The sequence below is a fragment of the Molossus molossus genome, unplaced genomic scaffold (assembly GCF_014108415.1).
Source record: "Molossus molossus isolate mMolMol1 unplaced genomic scaffold, mMolMol1.p scaffold_m16_p_11, whole genome shotgun sequence".
NCBI classification, from domain to species: Eukaryota; Metazoa; Chordata; class Mammalia; order Chiroptera; family Molossidae; genus Molossus; species Molossus molossus.
In genome coordinates, this window is record NW_023425346.1 from 100,216,366 (window position 1) to 100,243,504 (window position 27,139).

A 27,139-nucleotide genomic window follows, 5' to 3' on the forward strand; every position below is an offset into this window, starting at 1 on the left:
TCAAAATTTCGCCCTCACCAAGTGACTCAGTTGGTTGGACTGTCATCCCGTAAACCAAAAGGGAGCAGGTCCAATTCCTGGTCAGGTCACATACCTAGGTTGCAGGTTTGATCCCAATAATGTTTCTCTCTCTCTCTCTCTCTCTCTCTCTCTCTCCCCCTTCCTCTTTTTAAGTATATCCTTGGGTGAGGATTAAGAGAAAAAAATAAAAATAATAAAATCAAATAAAAATAAAATCAACTTTCTAGCTGCCTGCTACTAAGATATAAAAATAAATTAAAACTTTGCCACTCTCTGATTTTAATAACTTATATGGTAATATACATAAATTTACATATGCCTACATAATGACAATTTTGTTTCTTCACATGCTTTACATTTATTATTTCTTTTTCTTGCTTTATTATGTTGGCCATGACTTCCAGTATTACAATGAATATGAGTAAAGATAGCCATCATCTGTATCTTGAGCCCAATCCAAAGAGAAAGCTTTTCTTATTGTACTATTATGGATGATGTTTGCTACAGCTTTCCTTTTTTTTTTTTTTTTTTTATCCTCACCCGAGGACATTTTTCCATATTTTGTTCAGATAGAGTGGGAGGGAGAGAGAGGAAGAGAGAGAGAGAGAGAGAAACATCGACGTGAAAGGGACACATCGAGTGGCCGCCACCCGCACGACCTGACCAGGGCCGGGGACAAACTGCAGCCGAAGTACATGCCCTTAGCGGGAACCGAACCCGGGTCTCTGTAGACTGCAGGCCAACCCTCTAACCGCTGAGCCAAACCGGCCAGGGCTAGCTTTCCTTTTTGAATATGGAAAATTGCACAGAGTAAAGAAGTTTTACATTTGGCATCTAATATTTTCAGTGTGTGAGGTGTTCCTGGCCCTGTTTTTCACTTTTTCTGCTGTTCTCACTCTCAAATGATTTTTTAAATAAACTTTTAATTTTGGAATAATTTTATATTTACAGAGAAGTTGCAAAGATAAGACAGAAGTTTCCACATACTGCATACCCAGTTTCATTTCCTGTGATGTTCTGTCCTTACACTACTGTGGTACATTTGCCCAACTGAAAAAGAAAAATAAATTGCTACATCAGTGTTGTGTGAATTTCCAATAAGAATATGAAATTGTGTTCAACATCATTAGTCATTAAAGAAATACAAAGTAGAACTATATGAGATTCTACATAATGCACTACATCTCACTTTTATACAATTAAAATTTTTGCATAAAAAATTCAAGCTTTGCCCAGCCAGCTGGTGTGGTACACTGGTTGAGCATCAACCCATTCATCAGGAGGTTGCCCTTTGTATTCCCAGTCAGGACACTTGCCTGGGTTGTGGGCCAAATCCCCAGTGGGGGGCATGCAGGAGGTGGCCAATTGATGTTCTCTCTCATCACTGTTTCTATCTCTCTCTCCCTCTCCCTTCCTCTCTCTTCTAGAATCAACAAAGAAGAAAAAAAATTTTTTTTAATTCCAGCTTTGGGACAAAATAACTTTTCAGTGGCTTTGATCATGACAGACTGGCATTTTTCAATACTATGTATGTCTTTCTAATCCGCCATGCTTCATTTTATTATAGCCTTGTCTAGTGCTTCAATTCTATGTGTTTTAATCTCTACTCAGGACCACTTATTTTATATGTGTTGGTTCTTCACAGCCTATCCTTCTTATGTTACAGCATATCAAAATCTCTTTTTTTCCTTTTAATTCTTTTTCTTTATTGATTTGAGAGAGAAAGGAAGGGAGAAGGAGACAGAAATAGAAACATCGATGAGAGAGAACATTGACTGGCTGCCTCTTGGATGCCCCCCACTGGGGATTTGGCCCACAGCCTGGGCATGTGCCCTGACCTGGAATCAAACTGGTGACCTCTTGGTGCATGGGTCAATGCTCAACCACTGAGCCACACTGGCCAGGAACATATCAAAATCTTGATAACCATTTTATCATGGTGTTCTTTCTCTCTAGGATGTCTTCAGAAAACAAGAGAATCTGTGACATTGCACTCAGCCTCTTCAAAAAATATAAGGTGGCGATTTCTGATGCAATAAACACAACATTTCCTTTCCTTGAATGTCTCCGTGACCATGGATTCATCACCAATGAAATATACAAAGTAAGTGAGGTTTATTATGTCTCAATCTGGTAAAGCAGCTTGCAAACTAAGTTATACATTGATGTCCTGGAGCCAAACATCAGAGCACAACTAGGCAACTGAGAGTCTCCTACAGGTGGGGACCCTCTGAAGTACTGCTGTAAGTGTTCTTATGAGGTCGGAAGGGAGAGAGGCAGGCATTACTAGAGACACTCCAGCTCCCAAATGAAGGAACAGTGCTCTGTGGTGCCCCCTGGAGTGGGGTGAATAGCCCTGGTGATAGTCTGGATCTGAAGCTACATAGACATGTAATGCCTTGTGGGAATTACATATACAATATAGCATAAACCAGGAATTAACAGTAATTTTAATGAATGGATAAATAATTTTAATTATATTGTTTAATGAAATAATAATTGACACAACATTTCATTCCAATGATCATCAATTAAATACTGAGATCTGATGCCCTGGCCTGTTTGGCTCAGTGGTTGGAGCGTAGGCCCATGGACCAAAGAGCTAAGAAATCAATTCCATTCAATGTCAGGTACTTCAGTTGTGGGCTGGGGTCATGTAGGAGGCAGCCAGTCGATGTGTCTGTCACATCGATGTTTCTCTCTCTCTCTCTCTCTCTCTCTCTCTCTCTCTCCCCTTCCACTCTATCTGATGATAAATGGAAGAATATCTTTAGGTGAGGATTTAAATAAATAAATAAATAAATAAATAAATAAATAAATAAATACGGAGGTCTGAGAACATTAAAATCCACAGAGAATTAATGTCTTGTTAGGATAAATTTGTAAATGTATATACTAAAAGCATTTAGTATCACCATTTACTATTCTTTCTCCAATAGTTTTCAGTTTCCTTTCTTTCTTTTTCTTTTTATTCTTTTCTTTTGATACTCCGAGAGTCTTGGAATTTAGGTTCATTTTAGCAAAAGATGTAGGTGGAGATACAGAGATGCAAGTCTTCTGTATTCCTATGCATAGGCTTTCTTTGTGGCAAAGTTCACAGAAACTTCCAGACCAAGTCAGCCCTGGGGAAGGGACAAGGGTTGTCCAGTAAATAGAACAGCTGCTCATCACCTACTAAGTCTCTTCCTAAAACATTTGACCAGGCTCTGAATGGACTACCCATGACTTAACTTTGAACCCAATTTGTTCTTCATAATTTCGCCTTCTTCTAATGTAAATGAAGGTGAGGAAATCAGATTCACAAACGGAAATTTTCAAGGATGGATTAATGTGTTTCACTAGTAGCCATATAAATATGGAAAAATTCTGAAGCTGTCCATGAGAAGATAACTATCTTGGGAAATTGTAATGCATTAACAATAAAAATCACTTTTAGGGCTCTTCTGTAACTTGGAAGTCTGTATTTATATTTTCCACATTCATTTTTTTACAAGGAGTCTGAAGAATCTTTTAAAATGTCGGATTCTAAACAAAGAGTCATATACAAGGTTCTCAACGAAGTAGAGAAGACATTTGACCTATCCTTTCTGGGAACATTGTTTAGCGATGTCATCATGAAGAAATATCCTGGTTTAAATCGAATTTATAAAATGTTCACAAAAGGTAATTGGATTTATTATGTTCTTTTTTTTATGTCCAGGGCTAATTTTTTCCCACAGGTATATATTGAATTTCTACCATGTGTCATACACAAGCCTGGGTAGTGAGGATATAGCAGTTAAGAAAACAGACATATCATGAGCCTTTCAAAGCTTATGATAAAATTGCTACACTACAAACACCTACCTGCAGGTGTGCTTAACTAGGTGTCTTGACTCAAAGGACTATCAGACCCACAGTGGCAGAATTACTCAGAAAGACAAATGAGAGCAAACAGCATTCCACCCGGGCAGTGTTAGGTGCTCCTTTTCTCTGGGACCCTTCGCAGGGGTCTTCATAGTAGTCCACCAAGTTGACTACTACCCACCTCAAGACAGCTTAGCTGTGGGTGCAGGATGCACCCTGATTCAGCCACATGATGCCTAGGGGAGTCAATATATCATGTAATAACTCAGTAGTCCTCAGTTTCAGAGACCCCATGAGGGACAGCTGAGTGACAAGAGTCACCACCTTGGAGGAAACAAAACCAGCTTATTCACATCTAGTCCCTCCCAGGCCACATGCAATTTACCTACCTACAGTCAGTCACTGGTCATTTTTAACTCCAATCTCAGTGTCCACCTACTAACACAGAAGAGAGGCCACCTTCACCAGGTTCCCAGGGTAATGAGCAAGAAAATCAACTCAAGGTGAAATTTGCTCTTGAAGAAGGAGAAATGGTTTTAGCTCATTCTCCACAACAGGTGTGATCAACAATCACATAATCACAAAACCAATTGCTCTGCCAGAAATGTTTTTTGATACTATGCAGAACTACAGGTTTGATTCTCTACCTCTTTCCTGAGAAGGCATGATTTTATATTTTTTTGTTGGTTCTCAGTAAGGATGTCCGTCAGTAATTTTTGTTTGACTTGCTTAGAAAATTTTTTATTCTAGCCCTGGCCGATTTGGCTCAGCGGTTAGAGCATCAGCCCATGGACCAGAGAGGCCTGGGTTTGGTCCCCGCTAAGGGCTCATACCTCGGTTGCAGTTTGTCCCCAGCCCCGGTTGGGGTCATGTGGGTGGCAGCCAGTCGATGTGTCTCTCTCACATCGATGTTTCTCTCTCCCTCTTCCTCCCTCTCTCCCTCCTGCTCTATCTGAAGATAAATGCAAACGTGTCCTCGGGTGAGGATTTTTAAAAAAAGGGGGGGGGATACGTATGGAAAAAAAAAAGATTTTGGAAGATCTGGCTTCTGAAGCTAAGGATTTGATATTATTTACCACACAGTAAGGAGATAGTTCAGGTCTACAAAGTTTATAAGTACAGGTTTATTGCCCCAGGAGGTAACCTGCCATCAGTCCTGAGGCATATGAGCTCACTACTTTCCTCCCTCTCCTCCCTGGACTCCTTTCCTGGCAAGCTGAATTGTTTTACATGAGTTACAAGGTCACGATGTTGTCACAACCCCTTTATCCTGACATTTGAGGGGTTTTCTATATTGGAAGCACAGGGGCTCCTTTGTTGGGCACTCTCTTTTCTGTCCCAGGGATGAAGGGGGAACTTGACCATCAGGAGTGGGACCCACTGTGCAATGAGTGACCCCAGGGATATAAATTTCTAATTGTGTAAATTGAGATTATGTCACTATTCTTGGTGGAGATTTCTAGTTGTCTACTTCTTCTCTCTTCAGTGATACCAGACCTAGACTTACACCTAGAAAAAGATGAGAAAGAAGAGGAAGATAGGCCTGATGGCCTTGAACAAGGTAATTGTGACCAGATAAAAACAGATTCTCATCCGCTAAGAGGAAGGGAGAAAGGGAGGTGGGGCCCCGAGTCCCGAGTGGAGTTTGGGAATCAGGGAAGAACTGTTGAGGAGCATGGAGGAGCCAGGGAGGCGTGTGTGTGATGTCTGACCAGGGACTGATGCTGGAGGAGGAGCTGTGACAAGAGACCGTTGGCCCGATAACCAAGACAGAGGAACAGGAACCCAATGTGTCTGAAGCCAGATTTAAGCCGAATGCTGACCTGAGGTCATTGTGGTTTGGAGAGACCCTGTAGGAGAAGATCAGCGTGAAGCTGTGCAGAGCTGGGAACTAAGGGCTCAAGGTCAACATCACAGAGGAGATCCTGGATGATGATAGTAGAAGGACTGATTAAATGTGGGGGTGCTGTTCAAGGGCAGTCATGTAGGGAGAGAAGAGAGGAAGTGGTTAAGATGTGGTAGAGGGATGTGGGTATTTTGAGAGAGAGAGGAAGATGGAGGGGAAACGAAAGACAGCAGAAAGGGGTAAAGGACACCAGGACAACAGCCATATTATTAAGAGCTCACTTACTGGGCATTTACTCTGGCAGGTGTGGCCTTAGGGTTCACAGCTGTCCTTGGCAGGGGGTAGTATCACTATCTACCCACTTGCAGGACAGGAGACTGAAGTCTACAGAGACCATGTATGTAGTTGGCCTGGGGCCATACAAACTGGGTGAACCTAGGCATTCTGAACCCAGAGCCTGTGTTCTTAATCTTGTATACACCAAGACAATCTCATGAAAAAGACAGAAACTTGAGTTAAGAGTAGAAAAATATATGCAGAGGGAATAATGCAGAAAGAAGCTGGATGAAGTGCAGGAGAATCAGACACTGAACCTCATGAAAAAGCCAATGAGACAGAGAAACAGACAGTCAGAGGGAGGTGTTGTGTGAAGGGGGGTGGGGACCGGGAGACATGACCTTGTAGGAATTAGTTAAGGCCACCAGTCAGAGGTAGCTTTAAGGACAAAAACAGGTTCCCCATGGCCATGGGTGACAAGAAAAGCCCTCACCAGTTATGGAGTGACTCTGGATGCTCTCAGTGAGATGGCCTGATGAGGTGGCCAGGGGTGCAGCTGATAGCAAGAGTCAGTGGGTTCCACCAAGTCCAGATGGGCCTCTCTAAAAACATCATGGAAGGAATTCTTATACAGCTTCCACTGGGCTGTGTTGTTTAAGAAAAGATGTTCTAAATTAGTGATACATTTTAATAAAAGAAAGAAAACCTTTCACATTTAGTCAAAAAGTTAACATTTAAGAATATAAAATATCCAACATGCATCAATCTATATTCTTAGGAGTTCCTCTACCAGTGCAATTGGTGGAGTCAAGAGGGGTGAGAGGAAGGAATTGTGACAAGTAATGAGCAGACAAGGGATTCAGTGTGTGTGTGTGTGTGTGTGTGTGTGTGTGTGTGCATTGTGCGGGTTGTGGGGGCAGAAGGCAATGACGTTGGAACCCAAATGATGCAACAAACCACCAATAAATGTGTCCAAGAGTCTGATTCAGCAGGGATGCTTGACTGACATGCATGGGGGAGGGAAGAGCTGTGTCACATGCCCTCACCCAAGGAACTGAGGATGTAGAATCAAACATACACCAGGGTCCAGGTTCTGTACAAAAATGGTGGGAATTTATTTTTAAATCATCTTTACGTATAAATTGCTTTGCTTAGAAAAACAGTACAAATGAAAAATCTAAAGGTATTTATCCATTCATACACAATTGAGGTTGGTGGGAACAGAGTAGTTTGGATGGAATCAATAATGAGCAGGGAAGTTCACCACGGGAAAGGGGCTGTGATGCTCCTGGGTGGTGTACTCAGGGATTCGTGCCTGATCATTTCCTGCTTCACTCTGCCCTCTGTCTCTGGCCACAAACCTTTGCAGCCTCGCTTGCCAGCTGCCTTGTCATTGCTTCCTGCTGGGCTCCTAACCTGAGAGACACCAGCAAGAGATCGGAGAGAGGGACCAAGGCAGACGCAGGGTCCTCCCCGTCACTGTCTTGGGCAGCAATTCAGGCAGTAGATGCATCCCCCATGACTACCTCCCACCAAGCAGGCCAGCCATGGTCCAGCCTCTACCTAGCCAGTGACCTTGGCACATGAGCTCACCCTTGGTCCCTCCCACAGCTTCCTGTTGACTGTTGTTCAGGTGGCCACATTTCTCCATCTGGACTTCTCAGCTCTCCCAGCAGCTGTATAACTAATCCCCTGGGTTAAATTTCTTCTGCTCCACAAGCTTATAGAGCTTTGTATTTTCCTATTGGACCATGATTGATGCAGGGGGCAGATAAAATATCTGTGAATCAAAACATGGTTTAGGTACAGCCCCGCCTGAAAATGGACTCTCAAAGCCCCTCCGTGAAACACAACATAAATGTTAATGAAACAGGTACAACCAGTGATGACAACAGTGTACTAGAAAGCCAACAAACAAATGAGCAATGTGCCCAAGAGTTTGAGCCAGCAGGTGAGACTGAGTGCCTGGGTTTGATGAATGTGAAGGGGAACTGGCAGGTGGAGGGACTCAGTGTTGTGGATAAAGTCACAAGGGCAGAACTTTGATCTGATAGAGATGCTGAAGATAGAGGAAAGATAAAGAAAAAATTGACTGGAAGAGGCATTCACAGGTCACAATAATTACTAAGAAACACAAATAGGACAGGAGAAAGTAGGAACCAAAACAGAGAAATGATTAACTGAAAAATCAGGTGGGGCAGCAGGGCCAGGTCCACGGGGAGGCAGGGAGACCGTGGGACACATGTAAGGACGAGCTCCCTCTCAATTCCTTCTGGTGTCCTGGGCGCCTACTTTGCTTCACTCTATACCATGCTGGGCCCTGGCAACACTGATTAAAAAAAAAAAAATCCTAGAGAAAACAAGTATGAAGAGAGAAAACTGCAGAGGGAAATGAATACCAATAAGTAGAAAAAATGGGAGGGAGACACAAAGAGAACTATGTCGAGAATGAGTCCAGGACAATGAATGAAGAGCTGGTAGAGAGTGGACCAGGCAGAGAGAGAGAAGACACATCATTGTCTAACTGGAGGAGGGAGTCCCCACAAACAAGGCCTAAAGGGGTGTTCCTAATACCATTGAGCAGGTAAGGTGTCCACAAAATAAAAATGGGCCTGGAACCCTCTCAGATAACACAGGCCTCTTCTCTGAAAAGTAGAAACAAAAATAAAAACAAAAACCTGGAGTTAAGAGAGGCGTGAAGGAAGGACAGTGTTGAAAGCAGGGAAGGGCAGGGGTAGGGGAGCTTCCCCACAGTGGAATTACAGGGAGAATGGCTTATTGATTGTAGTGGGGGTGCTCACTCCCTTAGGGGAGACAAATGAAATACTTCATTCATTACAATTTTGTCCAGGAGCAGAGCTACTCCACCATGAAAACCAAATCAATTCTTGCTCTGTACAGCAGGTGGATCTAAAGAAGGAAAAGCCACCTTCAAGTTCAGGGGCTGAATAGCAGGCCCACGCAAGGACTGATGGTGACCAGGCATCTGCCACAATAGGCAAGCTCACTGAGAGAATGTGTGATATGAATCCTGGACCCAGGCTAGGGTCTGGGTCATACCATCAGGGCCCATGGGCACAGTCCTGGTGGCCTTGATTAGAGGTAGAAAGGGGTCAGAACCAGCGCCTATGCAGAGAGTTCAGCAGAAAAAAATATTCCCAGCAATTGGAAAAACACACAAAAGCAGAAATGGTTGGTTGAAGTATCGATGTCAGAGAGACTATTTCTATGCAAGAGGGGGAAGAGACAGGCGTAGGAGTTAAAGAATGAGAAGAAGAAGGAAGAACCCAGATATTCATTAGAAGAGAGAAAAATAAACCATGCAGACAAGGAGACTTATAAAGTGATACCATCACCAGGCATATTAGTGGAAATTCCTCAAGCCAATAGAAAAGGGAGGGAGTAAAATGAGAATGAAAGAAGAGGTAGAACGAGGGCGGGGATCGGAGGCCGACCGAGGATGGAGGTAGGAGGTGGGGTGCGTGTGGGTAAGAAGGGCGCTGCAGGTGGGCAAGCTGCCCGCTGTGCATGGAATCCACCACCTCTGGGTAGGACCTGGAGCAACCTGCGGGTCACACGCATCAGGCACAGACCAGGGGACCTGAGTTAACTTAGCTCTTGGTCTTCCTGGTGCTCTTGTCATGGGGTTTCCTGTCCATGGGCTCCTTAGCCCCACCCTGAGACACTAAGCATTTTTTCTCCTCTGTGCAGTGAACATCAGTGAGGACTCTACAGAATCCAATGATGGAGACAAGCTCCCCAAAGCCTGCACCTCAGCGTTGAAAAGGAGCATGGGTAAGGAGGTGGGAGCACAAGGCTTGGGCTGCAGGAAGCTGAATGAAGAGCTACTGTTTGCTGAGGCATCAATTCTGAGTTCGTTCTGTACCATGGACCCAGTTTACCCTGGAATCCTGTTCCCTACATTTGACTTGACCGTTTGGGGATGTGCAAAGCAATAAGAAATGATTATATTGATATGTTTTGAAGATGAGGTTATTTATTGATGGGTCCTATTAATATTTGCATGCAAATACTGATTATATAGTAAAAATAGGCTAGCAAAGTAATGATTTTGTTTTAAAATTCACTAATTGATATGACTAGAAAGTGTTGGATTTAGACAATTATTTGTAAAGAGAAGACTAAATATTTCTTTATTGGAAGGTCATATTGTCATCTAATCACAAACTTTGAATAGTGTCAAGGGTCAATTCCTCTAGCTATCTAGTGTTAGCAGAAATGGATAAGGATAAGGTATTTTGATACCCAAATTGTTGTTTTTGACAGAGTTCTCCAGCAAGTCATGACATACAGAGTGACTTTTCAAGGGACCTTTCCAAATTAGTGTCTTACTTTTTCCTTTACAACAACCCTGAGGAGTATGCAGGATGGATATTGTTGTCCTTGTTTCTGGATGAGAAAACACAATCACATAAATGTTTCAAGGTCTTCCACAAAGTCTCACGGAGACAAAGGGAAAGACAAGACTAGCTTCCTGGATTCTGGGTTATTTCCTTTGTAAAACGGGAGCTCAAAATGGTTATTAAAATGTTGTTTCCTCAGTAGGGTACAGACTGACAACCCTCAGAAGACGGAGTGGTGGGGGGAGGGAAGAGATAAACCACAAAACTTATATGCATGGACACATAACCAATGCACATGGACAACAAAGCTGGGGACGGGGTGGGGGGAATGGGAGGAGGGTGTCAATGGGGTAAAAAAGGAGAAACATCTGTAACAAAATTAAAATTAAAAAAAAAAAATGTTGTTTCCTCAATCCCCTGGGCAGCATGAGTGGTCCTAAGCTCTGCAGCTCTTTAGTGTACAGAGTGCCGATGGGTTTTCCCTGCCTACTTTCTCAGAGAATATTGGAAACATGCCTAATTGGGAAAGTACACTAAGAAATGACCTACAAACAAGTGAAAATGTTACTTCATCTTGACATTATGAAAGTACAATATTGTAAATAATATATTTGTCGTAATGCCTCACTCCATCTATCCATGTAAAATGTAAGTTTGCTCCAGTGTTTAGAGAGTGCACATTCTGACTTGTGTCTCAGTGTAGGCAAAGGGCTCTAACCAACGGTCTTGAAATAGGTCTCTGGCTCAGACACGAGATCATTTCTCAGCCTTCAGACAGGAGGAATGGCACATGGAGGACGTGTGAAGTGACAATAGAAGGGGTAGGAGGAGGAAGAGAGAGAAGAGTTCCTGTTTTCTGCTGCACTTGACTCTGAGCACATTTTGACCAAAAGTGGGTCCAGTTCATGGCAGGTCCCATTCTCTTTGTTTGGTCTGACTCTTTGGGGAACAGCAGGGAGGCAAGAGATTATTATAAAGTTGTACTTCACAGAATGAGCCCTGTTGTTTATCATGGAAAATGTAGTAGAAATACACTCCTAAAATGGAAGTATCTAGCTTACTACATCATTGAATGAATCATTAATAATAGCCACTGTAATAGAAACATTTAATAAAGCCTTGTTTTTATACAGCCATTTCCATCTCTATCACTGCCATGTTCTGTGGAACCCACGAGAGCCAAGGGTTCATTTGCTCCTAGGTAATAGTGTCCTTTTGTCACAATCTTAGCGAGGCCTCAAAAGACAACTGATTCTGCCACTAAACTGATAGGAGGAAAATGGCAAGTCAGCTATTCTTAACCCGGCACAAACTGTTGACGGATGTCTGTCCTCCAGCATGTCACAGGTCGATGTGGTGTCAAAAAAGTTCTGTACAAACTTCCTCATAAAGATTGTAAGATCTAAACAGGATATGACACCTATTTCTACCTCTGAGCACAAAGGTATTTGAGAGTATTTTTTAAAGTGCCGTTATGAAGTAAAGGAAGACCCAGACCCAAAAGTCCTACTTCTCAATTTAGTAGGGTTTTCAGTTCCTTTAGAAGAAAGAAACAGTAAATCTAACACCCTTGTAAACTCAAGACTTCTGCAATATAAATCATGCTAAAATCTGCAACTTTTATTTATTCATTTCTCTTTTTTTCACCACCACCTGTTTTTGTTTTTCTAGGTACCGTGGATCTTGGAAACAGCTCTGCTTTAGAAAAGACCAAAAAAAAAAAAAGTAAGAGTAAGATTTCACTTGCTTTTGATGTGAGAATGAGTTTTTAAATGCCAGAGTTTCATCATTATTATTATTGATAATATCATTTATAATTTGGATTGTTTCTCAAAGACATTCGTGTCCTAATCCCTAGAGCCTGTAATCTATTATTTTACATGGCAAGTGCACTTTGCAGATTTAATTCAACTAGGAACCTTAAAATGGGGGGGGGGGGGGATTATCCTGGATTGCCTGGGTGATCCAATATACTCCCATAGCCCTTGAACAGTGCAGAGCCTCTCTTGGCTGTGAAGAGAGGGAACAGTGACTATGGAAGAATGGTCAGAGAGAAGCAGCATTGCTGGCTTTGAAGGTGGAGGAGGGGAGCAGGGAACGTGAGTGACCTTAAGAATCTCTAGTTCACACAGCAGTCACCTCTGTGAGTATGATGTGAGATAGTAATTACAAGAAATACCCCCAACACGCTTTTTTCTCATGAGCTAAAATATCCTTTAATGTGTCTTTCCCTGTATTCCCGGACCTGTGAACAGCAGTCTACTCTGAAACAACGGTCTGGTTATAATTCAGTACGAAATTGGCTTAATTACAAAGGTTTGAAGTAAAATTTGCTTTTCCAACTCATATTTTCTGTTGCAAAAAAAGAAAAGATACATTGAGGAGAAACAGAGAAGACAAAGATTTCAGAAGTTCAGGAATGCTGAACTTACATGGGTTTAGACTCAAGATTTTCTCCTAAAACTTCCCCAATTCTTTTGGGAATTTAAAAATGCAATGAATTTAAGATTAATTTGGGTAGAATTAAAACTTTTTCAAGGAGAATGGCCTATGCATTTATTCATGTCACCTTTTTTGTTCTTCAATAAAATTTTATAGTTTTCTTTGTATAGATTGTGTGTTTTCACTTTTCTTGTCAGATTTGCTTAGAAATCGTTTATATGCAATAGAATTCAGACTTTAACAAAAGTGTGTAGTTTTGTAAATACCATCATGATCATGACATGGAACCATCATCCACAAAGGTCCACTTGTGTCCCTCTTTGCACATTCGAGGTCTTGACAGCAGCTGATATGTTTTTATCACTGTAGTTTGGTGTTTTGTTTTTTTTTTTTGGAATGCCATATAAATGAATTCATACAATATATAATTTATTTTCTATTAATTGATTTATTTTTGTTACAGATGTTTCTCCTTTTTCCCCCATTGACACCTTCTCCCATTCCCGTTCTCCACCCCTCACGGCATTGTTGTCTATGACCATTGGTTATATATACATGCATATAAATTCTTTGATTTATCTCTTCCCTCCCCCACCCCCACCCCCTTCTCTGAGGTTTGTCAGTCTGAACCCTACTTCTATGTCTCTGGGTCTATTTTGTTCATCAGCTTGTTTTGTTCATTACATTCCACAAATAAGTGAGATCATGTGATATTTGTCTTTCTCTGATTGGCTTATGTTGCTTAGCATAATACTCTCCAGGTCACTCCATGTCACCTCAAAGGGTAAGAGATTTTTCTTTCTTACATTTGCATATTACTCCATTGTGTACATGTATCACAGCTTTTTTGTTCACTCATCTACTGATGGACACTTCGGCTGTTTCCAGATCTTAGCTATTGTAGATAGCACTGCTATGAACATAGGGGTGCATATATTCTTTCTGATTGGTGTTTCAGGCTTCTTAGTATATAATCTTAGTAGTGGGGACACTGGTCAAATGGCAGTTCCGTTTTTTAATTTTTTGAGGAAACACAATATTGTTTTCCATAGTGGCTACACCAGGCTGTATTCCCACCAGTAGTACTAGAGTCCCCTTTTCTCCACACCCTGGCCAGCAGTTGTTTGATGATTTGTCGATGGCTGCCATTCTGACAAGTATGAGATGATACCGCATAGTCGTTTTAATTTGCATCTCTCTGATGATTAGTGATGTTGAACATTCTTTCATATGTCTCTTGGCCATTGGTATGTCCTGTTTGGAGAGATGTCTATTTAGGTCCTCTGCCCATTTTTTTTTTTTTTTCCTCACCCGAGGATATTTTCCATTTTTTGTACAGATAGAGTGGGAGGGAGAGAGAGGAAGGAGAGAGAGAGAAACATCGACGTGAAGGGACACATCGAGTGGCTGCCACCCGCACGACCAACCAGGGCCGGGGACAAACTGCAACCGAAGTACGCGCCCTTAGCGGGAACCAAACCCGGGTCTCTCCGGACGGCAGGCCGACGCTCTAACCGCTGAGCCAAACCGGCCAGGGCCCATTTTTTTAATTGAGTTCTTTGTCTTCTTTCTGTTGAGTTGAATGAGTACTCTATATATTTTAGAAAGTAACCTCTTATCTGATGTAATATTGGCAATTATGCTCTCCCATATAGTGGGTTCCCTTTCCATTTTGATGGTTGTTTCTATTTCTGTGCAGAAACTTTTTAGTTTGATGTAGTACCATTTATTAATTCTTTCCTTTTTATTCCTCTTGCCTTATACGTTGTATCGGTGAAAATTCTGTTGCATGTGATGTCTAAAATTTTGTTGCCTACATTTTCTTCTAGATTTTATGGATTCAAGAGTCACATTTAAGTATTTTATCCATTTTGTGTTTATTCTTGTGTATGGTGTAAGTTGGTGGTATAGTTTCATTTTTTTGCATGTAGCATTTTTTCCAATATTCCCAACACCATTTATTAAAAAGGCTGTCTTTGCTCCATTGTATACTATTGCCACCTTTCCAAATATTAATAGAGCATAGTGTCTTGGGTCAATTTCTGGGGTCTCTGTTTCGTTGATTTATATGCCTGTTCTTGTGCCAGCACCAGGTGTTTTGATTACAGTAGCTTTGTAGTATAGCCTGATATCTGGTATTGTCCTTTTTTAAGATTATTGTGGCTATTCAGGGTCTGTTTGGGTTCCATATAAACTTTTGGAGTATTTGTTCTAGTTCTGTGAAATATGTTGTTGGTATTTTAATATTGCATTCGATTTATAGATTGCTTTGGGTAGTATGGACATTTTAATAATGTTAATTCTTCCAATCCATGAACAAGGTATATGCTTCTACTTTTTTTTATATCTTCCTCTATTTCTTTTTTGAGTGTCCTGTAGTTTTCTGCAAATAGGTCCTTTACTTCTTAGGTTAAGTTTATTTCTAGGAATCTCAATTTTTTTGCCATAATGATAAGTGGGATTGTTTTTTTAGTTTCTCCTTCTGTGAGTTCATTATTGGTGTATAAAAATGTCATCAATTTCTTCATGTTAATTTTGTATCCTGCTACTTTGCCAAATTATTTTATTAAATCTTGTAAATTTTTGATGGAGTCTTTAGGGTTTTCTATGTATAATACCATGTCATCTGCAAATAATAACAGTTTCACTTCCTCCTTTCCAGTATGGATCCCTTTTATTTTTTCTTCATGTCTCATTGCTGTGGCTAAGATTTCCAATACTATGTTAAATAAGAGTGGCAAAAGTGGGCATCCCTGTCTTGTCTCTGTTCTTAAGGGAAATGCTTTTAGTTTTGCCCATTGAGTATGATGTTGGCTGTAGGTTTTTCATATATGGCTATTATTATGTCAAGATATATTCCCTCTACTTCCACATTGCTGAGCGTTTTTATCAGAAATGGGTGCTAAATTTTGTCGAATTGCTTTTTCAGCATCTATTGATATGATCATAGGGTTTTTATCTTACATTTTGTTTGGGTGGTCTATCACATTTATTGATTTGCGAATACTGCACCATCCTTGCATCCCTGAGTTGAATCTTACTCTAACCGCTGAGCCAAACCGGTCAGGGTGGAAATAGCTTTTAATAAAGGACACACCATTGTCAGACTCAGATGGTCCAGCCAGCCATGCAATTTGCAGATGGTTCTAGAGTTTCCTGAGCTCCTCTTTCATCTCTGGAGAGAGCTGATGTGGGGGGAAATGGAGCAAAGCAGAGAACACAAGTAGCAGGCAGACACCGTCTCTGTTAGGTTACCCCACCATTATCCTCTTGCTCACTGCGTCGGAGCTCAAACTAGGAGCCACATGCACAGTCTCTGACTTTGTCTCCAGCTACCTGACTGCAGGGAAATAGCAGAGCTGGGGAGCTTCCTGCAGCACATGACAGCAGCCCTGTGTTTCCTTGTCATGTAAGAATCTGGGGGAGGGGGTGACTGGACTGGGAGTTAAGACACTTTTATTGATGACTGGTGTCTCTGGTAAAGCATTCTGTTTGCTGTGAGATTTGAGACATAAAATCAAGGTAGACACTCTGGTTATGCATCAAAAATGCCACTGAAAAAAGACTTTGGCACTCTAGAGATGTGTGGAATAAAGTTTCCTAAGTACCCCTATGTCTTTATAGAAACTACCTCAACATGGGAGGAAGTAGTACATGGACAACTGTAAAATGAGATAGAATGAAGAATCTTCTCTTTCAGGGACAAAGCATAGCACCAATAAGAGTGTGAATTTTCATGATGAAATACTTCCTGTGACCTGTGGGAAATCATCGGGGATGTTAATTAAGAGAAAATTGGAACGAGGTAGGTTTCAAGGTCTACTTTAATTTGCAATAGTTATATGAAGAAATCACCCATGTGATTGGTATTACCCATGTGAATTACCCATCATTCAAGAAATTGGGGCCCCAGTTTGGCTTGAGAGGAGGTAGGGATCCCTAAAGATGATGTTTTCATATATTAAGAAATGGTGCATAGTAAGTGCTCCTCCCACATGGAAGTGTCCATGAGGATGCCCAAGGAACCACAGGGAATGTCAGTGTATGGGTGAAAAAGATGGCATATTTTACTACGAATCAGATATAACAGGGAAGAAGCCTTCAGAGTCCACCTTATATTCTATACCCCTGCTGAAAGTCATCACCAGGACAGGGTGTTTGATGTAGCGAGAAGATCAGAGAATTTTGAATCAGAAAACCTGAGTCCCAGCCTCAGCTCTGCCAAGACTGACCAAGTACAGATGGGGACCTTTCTGGGTCTGAAACTTCTCATCTAAGAAATGGGTAATAATTAAAAACCTGCTTTGTGGTGTGATTTTGAGAGTTAATTTACACAATGAACATAGAATATTTTGTGATTTTAACATTATAAAGCTCTCCAATAATTGTCTATTATAATGAACTTCATATCGGATTATTTACAATATGCCTCTGTGAACACCAATTAATATAAATAAATGTTTGGATCATAACTATTTTTAAACAGCTTTACTGAGTTATAACTCTCATATCATATAATTCACCACTTAGAGTGTAGAATTCACTGTTGAGTTTTATTGTTTGTTTATTTTGTTTATTCACAAAATTATAAAACATTCATCACAATCTAATTTTAGAACACTTTTGTCCCCCACTATGGAAACCCCAGGTCTTTCAGCAGTCAGTGCCCACCCACCACCCAGCCCTAAGCAACCACTAATCCATGTTATGATCTATAAACTGGCCTATTGTAAGCATTTCATATCAATTGACTGATATAACATGTGCCTTTCTGTGACTGATTCTTTTGCTCAGCATGGTATTTTCAAGGTTCACACATATAGTACCATGTATTATACATTATTCTTTTTTATTGTCAAATAATATAATAGTCCATGGTATGGATATACAATATTGCATTTATAAGTTTAGGTTTTCTCACTCTTTAGCTATTATGGATAATGCTATTTTGTGTAAAGCTTTCTGGTCCTATTTTTTTTTAATTCTTTTTGCTACATACTCTGTAGCGGAATCACAGGATTATATGGTAATCCTACGTTTAATTTATTGAGGAAAAAACAAACTATTTTCCACAGTATTTCTCCAGGTTACATCCCCACCAGGAATTCTGAGGTGTCCAACTTCTCTGCATTCTCACCATCACTTGTTATTATGTCTTTTTCATTACAGCCATCTTACTGAGCAAGATGAATTATCTCAACGAAGTTTTGATTTCCTTTTCTCTAATGACTAATGTTGTTAAGTACATAACTATTTTTTATGTTTAAGTTACACTTTCCACTGAAACCTATTTCACAATGACTTTAAAGCCAGCTCTCCATGATTTCAGGGACAGAAAAATATCTGCTCAATAATGCCACTGAAATGCAAGAAAATTTTTGTGATACAGTGACCCGTCCCGCAGGTCGAGCAAGGAAGACTCTAGAGGGGGAGTGAGGATGAGGAGGGACAAGAGACACGAGACATGGAGACAAGACAGGGTTCTGATCAAGTCTCGTTTATTCAGGGGTAATTCATACAATATATAGGGCAAGAAGTGCCTGTTGCCAAGCACCAGGCTTGCCCGAAGCAATTCTAGGAAATAGTACAAAAGGAACAAAAGGTCAGTAAAGACTGGCTGATGAGTAAATGGTTACTTAAAGAAATGCAAAATACAGAGATAAAGAAATGCAGAATGCAGAGATATCCTGCTTTGGGGCAGGCGATGGCAGAGCAGATTATAACAAAATTGACGCCATGCAAAATGTCTCCCACAGGTCCCCCTTTTCTTTAATTTTTTAAGGCCGAAATAATACCTTGAGGGGACTGTGCCTGTCTTAGGTCAGGAAACTTGCACACGGTGCCAACCTGTCCTTACCCGTCATTGGAAAGCAAGGCAGCATAAGGCCTTGTTCCTGTCTTAGGTGGTGGTTGGCCACGCGTGTGAGTTCCAGTTGCCCGTCTCTGGCTATCCAGTCCAGCGCACCAAGATGACGAGGTTTTTGAGACTCACTATTTGCCATCTCGGGCATAGTCATAGCTTACTGACTCACAGCTAGAGTGAGCTTTATGTCGGCCATTTCAAGTCTATGATAATGGACCTGTATAGATTGCAACTCAATGGCATCTGTCTGCTGCTTGATAAAAGCCATCACCTCATTGAGTGAAAAGGCCTAGTAAGGGGCCCAACAGAGGGCACCCCATTTAGCCTGCTCCAAAGGGGGGTTATTGAAAAGTTCTTTTAAGCAGCAGCATTCCTGCAAGGCAGTCACATGGGGGGCCAAACAAGGTCCTCAGAAGCTGGTCAGGCTGTGGAGGAGGCCCCAAACCTCCTTCCACAAGCAGGCAAAGATGCAGTAGTATCCCTGCAGTAAGATTTCAGCCTTCCGGTCCATTCCTGAAAAGAAAAAAGGCCTCTCAGGGCGAATTTTCATCCCTGGAGTTATCTATATGGTTATCTGTTATTCCTTTAACTTGATCAATCTGTTTAACCAAACGCTCTGGTAGCCACCTGGCAGATTTCATTTTCTTAGAGTAAATGCATACAGAACCTCGGCCCCAGATGAGGACTGGGTCTGGGCCATGCCAAGAGTTGGTTAGCGGATCTTTCCACAACACTGAGGCAAATTGTTTTTGAGTTTCTGTATGCCAAAAGCGATTAGCAGCAGATTGCCCATCAGTGTCCAAATTTAAAAAATTGAAGATAAATAAGGCATGAGAGAGAATATTTCTGGGTGACCCCCTTGTGGGGTACCATTCCCCCTTTTTTATTTTATTAATGGTGATCTTTAAAGACAGATGTGCTCTCTCTACAATCCCTTGGCCCTGAGGGTTGTAAGGTATACCTGTTATGTGTTGAATATTGAGGCGTTTGCAAAATTGGGAGAAGGCTGAACTTGTATAGCCTGGGCCGTTATCGGTTTTCAATTGCTGTGGGCATCCCAGAACTGTAAATGTGGTTAGCATGTGACTGATCACATGTTTTGTGGCTTCACCAGTTTGGAAGGAGGCATAAATGAATCCACTAAAGGTATCTATGATATTTAAGCAGTTTTTAACAATTTGCCTAGCTTGTTCCCTACTCATCGTAATGAGATTGGAAACTGATAATATGGCTCAATGACCTTTTTAGATGTGGCAGGCAAGTGAATCCACATTAAGGGCGCTGTCTTGCCAGAAAACAGCGGTAGGGGAGAGAGCAGTCTTACAAATAATAAACTTTAAAGTCTTAGTGTAATCCATAAAGGTGGTTGTTTGAGAATGGATAGCCTGTTCGACTTTGCGTATAGCCTGTTTTCCTTCCAAGGTAAGTTCACGGGGAGAAGTAGGGTTGGCATCTCCCTGCAGTATATCATACAGGGGTTTAAGTTCTCCTTTACTGATTTTTAAATAGGGCATAAGCCAATTAATGTCCCCTAGCAATTTTTGGAAGTCATTTAGGGTTTTAAGCTTGTCTAATTTTAGTTCTAATTTTTGACAGGAAATTAGGGACCCTCGCATTTGAAAACCAAGATATGTATAAGGGTCTACGAGTTGGACCTTGTCAGGGGCTATTTCCAGGCCTTTGTCTCCTAAGGCAATGCGCATCATCTCATAGCATTTCAAAACCTCGCTCCCCTCTTTTAGGGCTATGAGGATATCATCCATGTAATGTATAATGTACATATTTGGCCAATTGTCTCTAACTGATTGTAAGGCTGAGGCCACAAAGGATTGGCATAGGGTAGGGCTATTAGCCATTCCCGGTGGCAGAACACGCCATTGGAATGTTTTCATAGGCGCTTTGAAATTTATAGCTGGTAAGCTGAATGCAGATCGCCTCTGATCATCTGCATACAGAGGAATCGTGAAAAAACAATCCTTTAGATCAACAATGACTTTGAAATAACCCAAAGGTATGGCAACAGATGGGGGAAGTCCTGGCTGTAAGGCTCCCATTAGTGCCATAGTCTTATTTACAGCTCTTAAGTCTTGCAATAGCTGCCATTTACCAGATTTCTTTTTAATGACAAAAATAGGAGTATTCCAAGGGGAGTTACTAGGGACAATGTGGCCAGCATCAAGCTGCTCCTGTACCAGCTGTTGTGCAGCCATCAGTTTTTCTGCTGTTAGAGGCCATTGATCAACCCACACCGGCTCCTCAGATAGCCACGTGATCTTTTCTGCATGGGTCACAGGAGTGTCAATGGCCCCTATGGAAAATGGTCTAATCCTGCCCTATCAGTCTTTGGGGAGAGCTCTATGGGTTCTGTTATACCCGTATTATTTTTTCCCAGCCCTTGGCCTGGTAGATATTCGGTTTTCAACATTTGGGTAGTAATAACAGCATTCGGGCTTCCCATTATTAATCCTAATTGGGATAAGAGGTCTCTACCCCAAACATTTATAGGCAATCTAGCTATAACATATGGTTGTATGGTGCCCTGGTTACATTTCTGATGTTTCCAAGTTAATAACTTTGAATTTCTCTCTGGGTTTTGACTTTGCCCTATTCCTTTTAGGTGAGTCAGAGTTGCGTCTAAGGGCCAAGCTGTAGGCCAGTCTTTCTTTTTAATTATTGTGACATCAGCCCCTGTATCTATAAGCCCTGAAAATTTCTTACCATTTAACCAGAGAGACATAATGGGTTTTTGTGCTGATATGACCTCTGCCCAGTAAACGTCTGATGACCCAAAGCCTTGATCACCTCTTTGTCCTGATACTGCCCTATTTGTGGTGGGCATCAAAGGCAGGAGCAGCAATTGAGCGAATCTTTGTCCTATGATGACAGTATTAATATTTTTGGGGGATGACATCATAACCTTAATTTCTCCGGAATAGTCATTGTCTATGACTCCTGGAAGGACTTGTAGTCCATTCATTGTTGAGCTGCTACGTCCTATTATTAGTCCAAATGTGTTTTCAGGCAGAGGGCCAAAAATTCCAGTAGGAAGGGCCTGAACTCCCATTTCAGGAGTTAATACTGTATAGGTGGTGGAACTGAGGTCCAATCCTGCGCTTCCTGTGGTGGCTCTGAGGAGGTTTGAAATGGATTGTTGTTTGTTGGAACAAAACTGACTGCCCCAAAGATTTGTTTGGGTTTGGGGGCCTGGGGCTGGCCCCTGTACCCGTTTCCCTGCATCGGGGATAGTTCGTTACCCTGAACATCCTTTTTAGACCTACATTCATTAGCCCAATGTTTCCCCCTTTTACATCTAGGGCAAACTCCTGGAGTCTGAGTTTTTGAGTTATTAGTGGGATTTCCTTTACAATTCCTTGTGAAATGGCCAGTTTCCCCACAGTTAAAACATTTACTATTGTTTTGTTGGGTTAAGAATTGTCTGACTGTATACCCTTGCAAGGCGGCAGCCATGGCAAGGCCCTGTTGATAGGCAGCCCCAATATCAGAGCATAGGCGAATATAGCCAGTTAAATCAGTCTTTTTCTTATAAGGTCTAATAGCGGCTTGACAGGCAGCATTAGCGTTTTCAAAAGCCAATTGTTTAACAAAATCTGTACCGGCGTCTGCATTACCGAAAATTCTGCCTGCTGCAGTAATTAAGCGGTGAACAAAATCTGCAAAAGGCTCATCAGGTCCTTGTTTAATGTTAGTAAGGGAGGAGCTCATGTCGCCTTTGGTGGGCAGCTTCCTCCATGCTCTAGTGCCTGCTGTCTGAATTTGGGCAAAAAGGCCTGCATCATATTGCATTTGGGCATCACTATTGGCATAATTTCCTTCTCCTATTAGCATATCGAAATTCCATCCATTACCAACCTGCACATTGCGTTTAGCAATGTCTCTGCAGTTCTCTACATATTCTGATTTCCATAGGAGATAGTCTCCTCCAGCAAGTGTCGCTCGGGCTAGTGTTTGCCAATCCCCAGGCGTAAGCCAATTCTCGGCTACTGATTCTAAAATTGCCGTAGTATACGGGGCTGTGGCTCCGTATTGTGCTACAGCAGTCTTTAACTCCTTTATTAATTTAAAATCAAACCCACTATGGTGGCGCCAAGCCTGTCCTTGCGCGTCCACTGTTTCTGTTACTGGAAAAGCCTCTAAATCATCTAGCTCTGGTACAAATTGCAAGCGGGGAGGGATTTTGGGGACAGCTCCCCTCATGGGTGGTTTTTAGGCATAATTTTATTCCGAGTGGGCTCGTTCTTTTCTTCCTCATTATCACTATTGAATGACATGAGGTCTTCACATTCTTTACTTTCATTTTCATTCCCCCCCGCTTTTTTTTTCTGTAATATACCCTCACCATTTTCTACTATATTGGCAACGAGAGGATCAGAATGTCTCTGAGACAGAATCTCATCCATTAAATTCCAATAAGAAAAAGCAGTTACCGAGACCTTCTCGGGTCCATAAGTCTTATAGTAAACTCTAAGAGCATCACCAACTATTTTCCATCATTTTTGATCTATAATTCCCTCTGTTCCAAACCAAGGACAAACTTCTTTAATATAATCAAAATACTGACACAAATGCTTAATTTTCACCTTTACTCCTCGTGCCTTTGTAGCCTTTTTTAGTCCTTCAACGAACGCCTTATCTTGGCTCAATGCTTGACCCATAATCGCCGTTCACTTACCCGAGGGGTGCAGACGTAGCAGGTTCCCACGTCGTTCCCCCGTGCTGGAGCCCCACGTTGGGCGCCACTTGACCCGTCCCGCAGGTCGAGCAACGAGGACTCTAGAGGGGGAGTGAGGATGAGGAGGGACAAGAGACACGAGACATGGAGACAAGACAGGGTTCTGATCAAGTCTCGTTTATTCAGGGGTAATTCATACAATATATAGGGCAAGAAGTGCCTGTTGCCAAGCACCAGGCTTGCCCGAAGCAATTCTAGGAAATAGTACAAAAGGAACAAAAGGTCAGTAAAGACTGGCTGATGAGTAAATGGTTACTTAAAGAAATGCAAAATACAGAGATAAAGAAATGCAGAATGCAGAGATATCCTGCTTTGGGGCAGGCGATGGCAGAGCAGATTATAACAAAATTGACGCCATGCAAAATGTCTCCCACAATACAGGGCATAGGATGTGGCTTTGGTGCCATTGTGAGCAACACGGTCCCCACTTGAGATTTCAATGCAAAGCAAGAAATCTCCTTGGAGGGGACTTACATGTTGGGTTTGAGGATTCTCAAGTATAAAGACTAGGCCAGACTTTCCTGCTATTGATCTTGAACCCAAATTGGATGGCTTCAGGCACAATGTGGTAGGAGGTCAACGTCTGAGCTCTGAGGACAAAGAGGTCTCAGTATCAACTTACCCCGTCTTACAGGAGTCACGATGAAGTGCATAAGAAGCGATGATGGAAACTGGTTCAGCCTCAGGGAACTGGAAATCAGAGGAGGCTACGAAAATGCAAATAATTGGAAGAACAGTCTGCGCTGCGATGGGATACCCCTAAAAAAGCTGATAATGGTATTCCAGTGTTGGGACAGGGGAGAGGCCTTTTTGTTGTTGTAGTCAAATATTGCTATTTTCTCACCAAATATACGTTAAGTTATAGCTAGAGCCCTGAGGTCCTTGAACTTATCCTTTTCTAAGGCAGAGTTGTCCGTCCCTCCTGTCTCAGTACAAAGCAGCTCAACAATTTCTCAAAGAAGCTCCTTCCAGGGAGATGCAGGAGCTTGGATGAGGGAAGGGTCATGCTGACAGGTGCTTGCGGACAACTTTGTGCACTAAAAGAGAGAAGATGGTCTACAGTCACACATGTGGGCTGAAGGCACTCGAGAGAAAGAATAATGTGAACCACAACTAACGTGGCTCCGTGGGTTAAAGTAGAGGATTGCATCTGATAGGATGGCATAATCCATCAGTTGGGGTTATTTGTGGAAGGATTTAATGCCAGGCTAATGAGTTCAAACTCATAGCATAGATAAAGCAGAACCAGGGAGTCTCCTGAGGTATGAAATGACATACTTAAAACAGCATCTCAGACATGGGGCCTGCAAATGACTTCACTGTCTTCCTGCCCAAGAAGCCTTTAGTCAACCCCCATGTTCAGCTCCAATGTCACCCTCTCTGAATATTCCCTGACTGACCTGCCTCGTCATCCCTTCCCTGGGCCCCACTATTAAGTCCCTTCTCACACTGGTTTATATTTATCCCTTCACACAATTTCTTGTTCTTTTTCTGCCTCTAGAGTTTGCACATGTGTGTGTGCCCAACACTGTCCAGAGTGTCTGACACCCTGTCGGTGTGGGATACAAGTGTTGGTTGAATTGCCCTAGCGTGAGGACATAACCTTGAGTGGCACTTGTGGGAATAGAAAGGAGGTGAGAGGTGTCAAAGAGATTGTGAAGGAAAACCTCTTAAAACATAGGGGAAAAGCAGAAGAGCAAGGAAACGTGTTCTAAAGGTGGTTTTCTGGGTAGCAGTGATGAATTCTCAAATAAGTACAGGTGAGAAGAGGGAGATCTCAGTTTGGTTTCAGTTGACAGTGGGACATCCAAGAAGAAATATTTATGAGGAGGTTAGAAATGCCAGACTCACAAAACATGAAATAAGGTCAACCAACCATACACTTGGATCTTTTTATTTTTCAGGAAGGAACACTACCTCCACCTCCAAGAGCAGCCGGTAGAGGAAAAGCGGTGATTATCACTTTATACAAGTTCTCATTACATAACTGGTTTTACATGCACAGCATGTCTTTTATGTGTTCTCAGTTGTATAATTAACATTATTTCCTATTCTCCTCTCCCCTGCCTTTATTTTATTTAATTAATATATTTTGCATGTGCCTTCAGATTTTCTCCAATGGACATTAGGTTGTATGCAAGGTCCTCTTTGAATGGTAAATCATTTGAGAGGAGGATAATAAGGGGCCATCAAAAGTAATCCCATACCTGAGTTTTCGCTATAGATGCAGATGTCCAAGTTGTAAGAGCAAACATAATTACAGAGTACATAAAAGCATTTCTTAATAAGGTCACAGAGTTATCTTCAACTCAATCCCAGATTTTTTTTTTCAAAAAGGTTACTATTTTCTAACTTTAATGAAATCTGATGGAGCAAAAATTTGCTCACCATCATCCAGATGAACCAGGTCTAGTATGAAGTCTATCTTGAAACATATAGCAAACCATATACTTTGTCATAAAATAGGCAATGAAAAACATATTTTTTCTGATTTTCACATCCTCTTCAATAAAACATACACACAGACATGCAAAATGCTTCCTCAAGCAGAAACAATTGGCCTATTCTTCATGAGGATGGTGCTGTTGGGGAGGGGGCTCTTGGGCGATGGACGTATCTTACATGAGGCTCTAACTTGGAAAATTGTTCACTTTGATGCTGCCCCTTTGGCTCCCCCTATGGGTGGGGCAGGCCTCCTTTCTACCTGTGGAAGTTTTTCATCCCCTGTGGAAAAAAGGCCATGGAGGCAGCAAGCATAGTTTCAGGAGTAAGTGAGAGTTTCTCCAAGACTGAGTATGAATGAGAACTTGAGGAGAAGGAAAAGTGAAAATTCTGTAATAGGTTATACGTAGCTGGCCACTGAAACTTGATCTTCCACTGGGAGTGAGAAGTTCAGGCCTTTACATTTCTGAAGTTCTGGTTCTTTTAACGGCCAGGGCTTGGGACATTTCACCCTGTAGGTTTACTGAAGAGAAATGATTGTTTCACCTATTCTGTGACTCTTTAAAGAACAGTGCCTCTGCCACTCTCCACGTGTCTAGAGTTAATCTGGATTATCTAAAAGAGTGAGCAACTTCCAACCCACAGGTCCTTTCCTTATCCATGGGTGCAACACTTTGCAGAAACAAGGCTCACTTGCCCCTCTATCTTGTGCGTCCTTGATCAAGAACAGAAGTGAGTCAGAGTCAGGACCCAGTACTACCTCAGTGGATCCTCTCTGCCACCCAGAACTTGTCTTGCTGATAAAGTTTCCTGGTTTCTGGAAATTTCAGTGTCATTCTTGGCACCACAAGACAGCTTCCTGTCTCCAGATGAGGGCCACTTGTACTTTCTGGTGACAATTGCTGTGTTGTCAAATGACCTGATATACTTAGCCAGGCAATCATTTATTGTATGTTAATATTTGCTAAATATATAGCATGTAATCTCTTTTCCTAAGTGAAACAATACTCATTTATTTACTCATTTAACATATAATTATTGAGCTCATAAAAAATACCCAATGTGCATTGAAGAAGATTGAAATAATATCCTTGACATCAAGTATTGTTTCAACTTCATTGTCTGCCATGAAGAATAACTGGGGAGCATGGGATTCTAGGCTACCCAGAAAGGCAGACAGTGACAAGAGCATTTCTCAGGTCATTTTCCAGTGGATCACACTTGTCTATGACCTCACTGGACTGGGTAGAGATCAAAGCTGAGGCTGCCTGAAGGGAAGGAATCCAAGT

At 41.7% G+C, this 27,139-nt stretch overlaps 1 protein-coding gene across 1 annotated transcript in view; it reads left to right on the plus strand.

Moving 5' to 3' along the window:
* The window catches only part of LOC118625330 (nuclear body protein SP140-like protein), a 37,469-nt gene that overhangs the window by 4,297 nt on the left and 6,033 nt on the right, over positions 1-27,139 (plus strand). The window contains exons 2-9 of the mRNA XM_036254213.1: positions 1,978-2,125; positions 3,516-3,684; positions 5,354-5,428; positions 9,701-9,784; positions 12,025-12,078; positions 16,496-16,600; positions 24,043-24,185; positions 25,313-25,360. Of these exons, the coding sequence (XP_036110106.1) occupies positions 1,978-2,125; positions 3,516-3,684; positions 5,354-5,428; positions 9,701-9,784; positions 12,025-12,078; positions 16,496-16,600; positions 24,043-24,185; positions 25,313-25,360 (826 nt within the window). The remainder of the gene's footprint in view (positions 1-1,977; positions 2,126-3,515; positions 3,685-5,353; positions 5,429-9,700; positions 9,785-12,024; positions 12,079-16,495; positions 16,601-24,042; positions 24,186-25,312; positions 25,361-27,139) is intronic.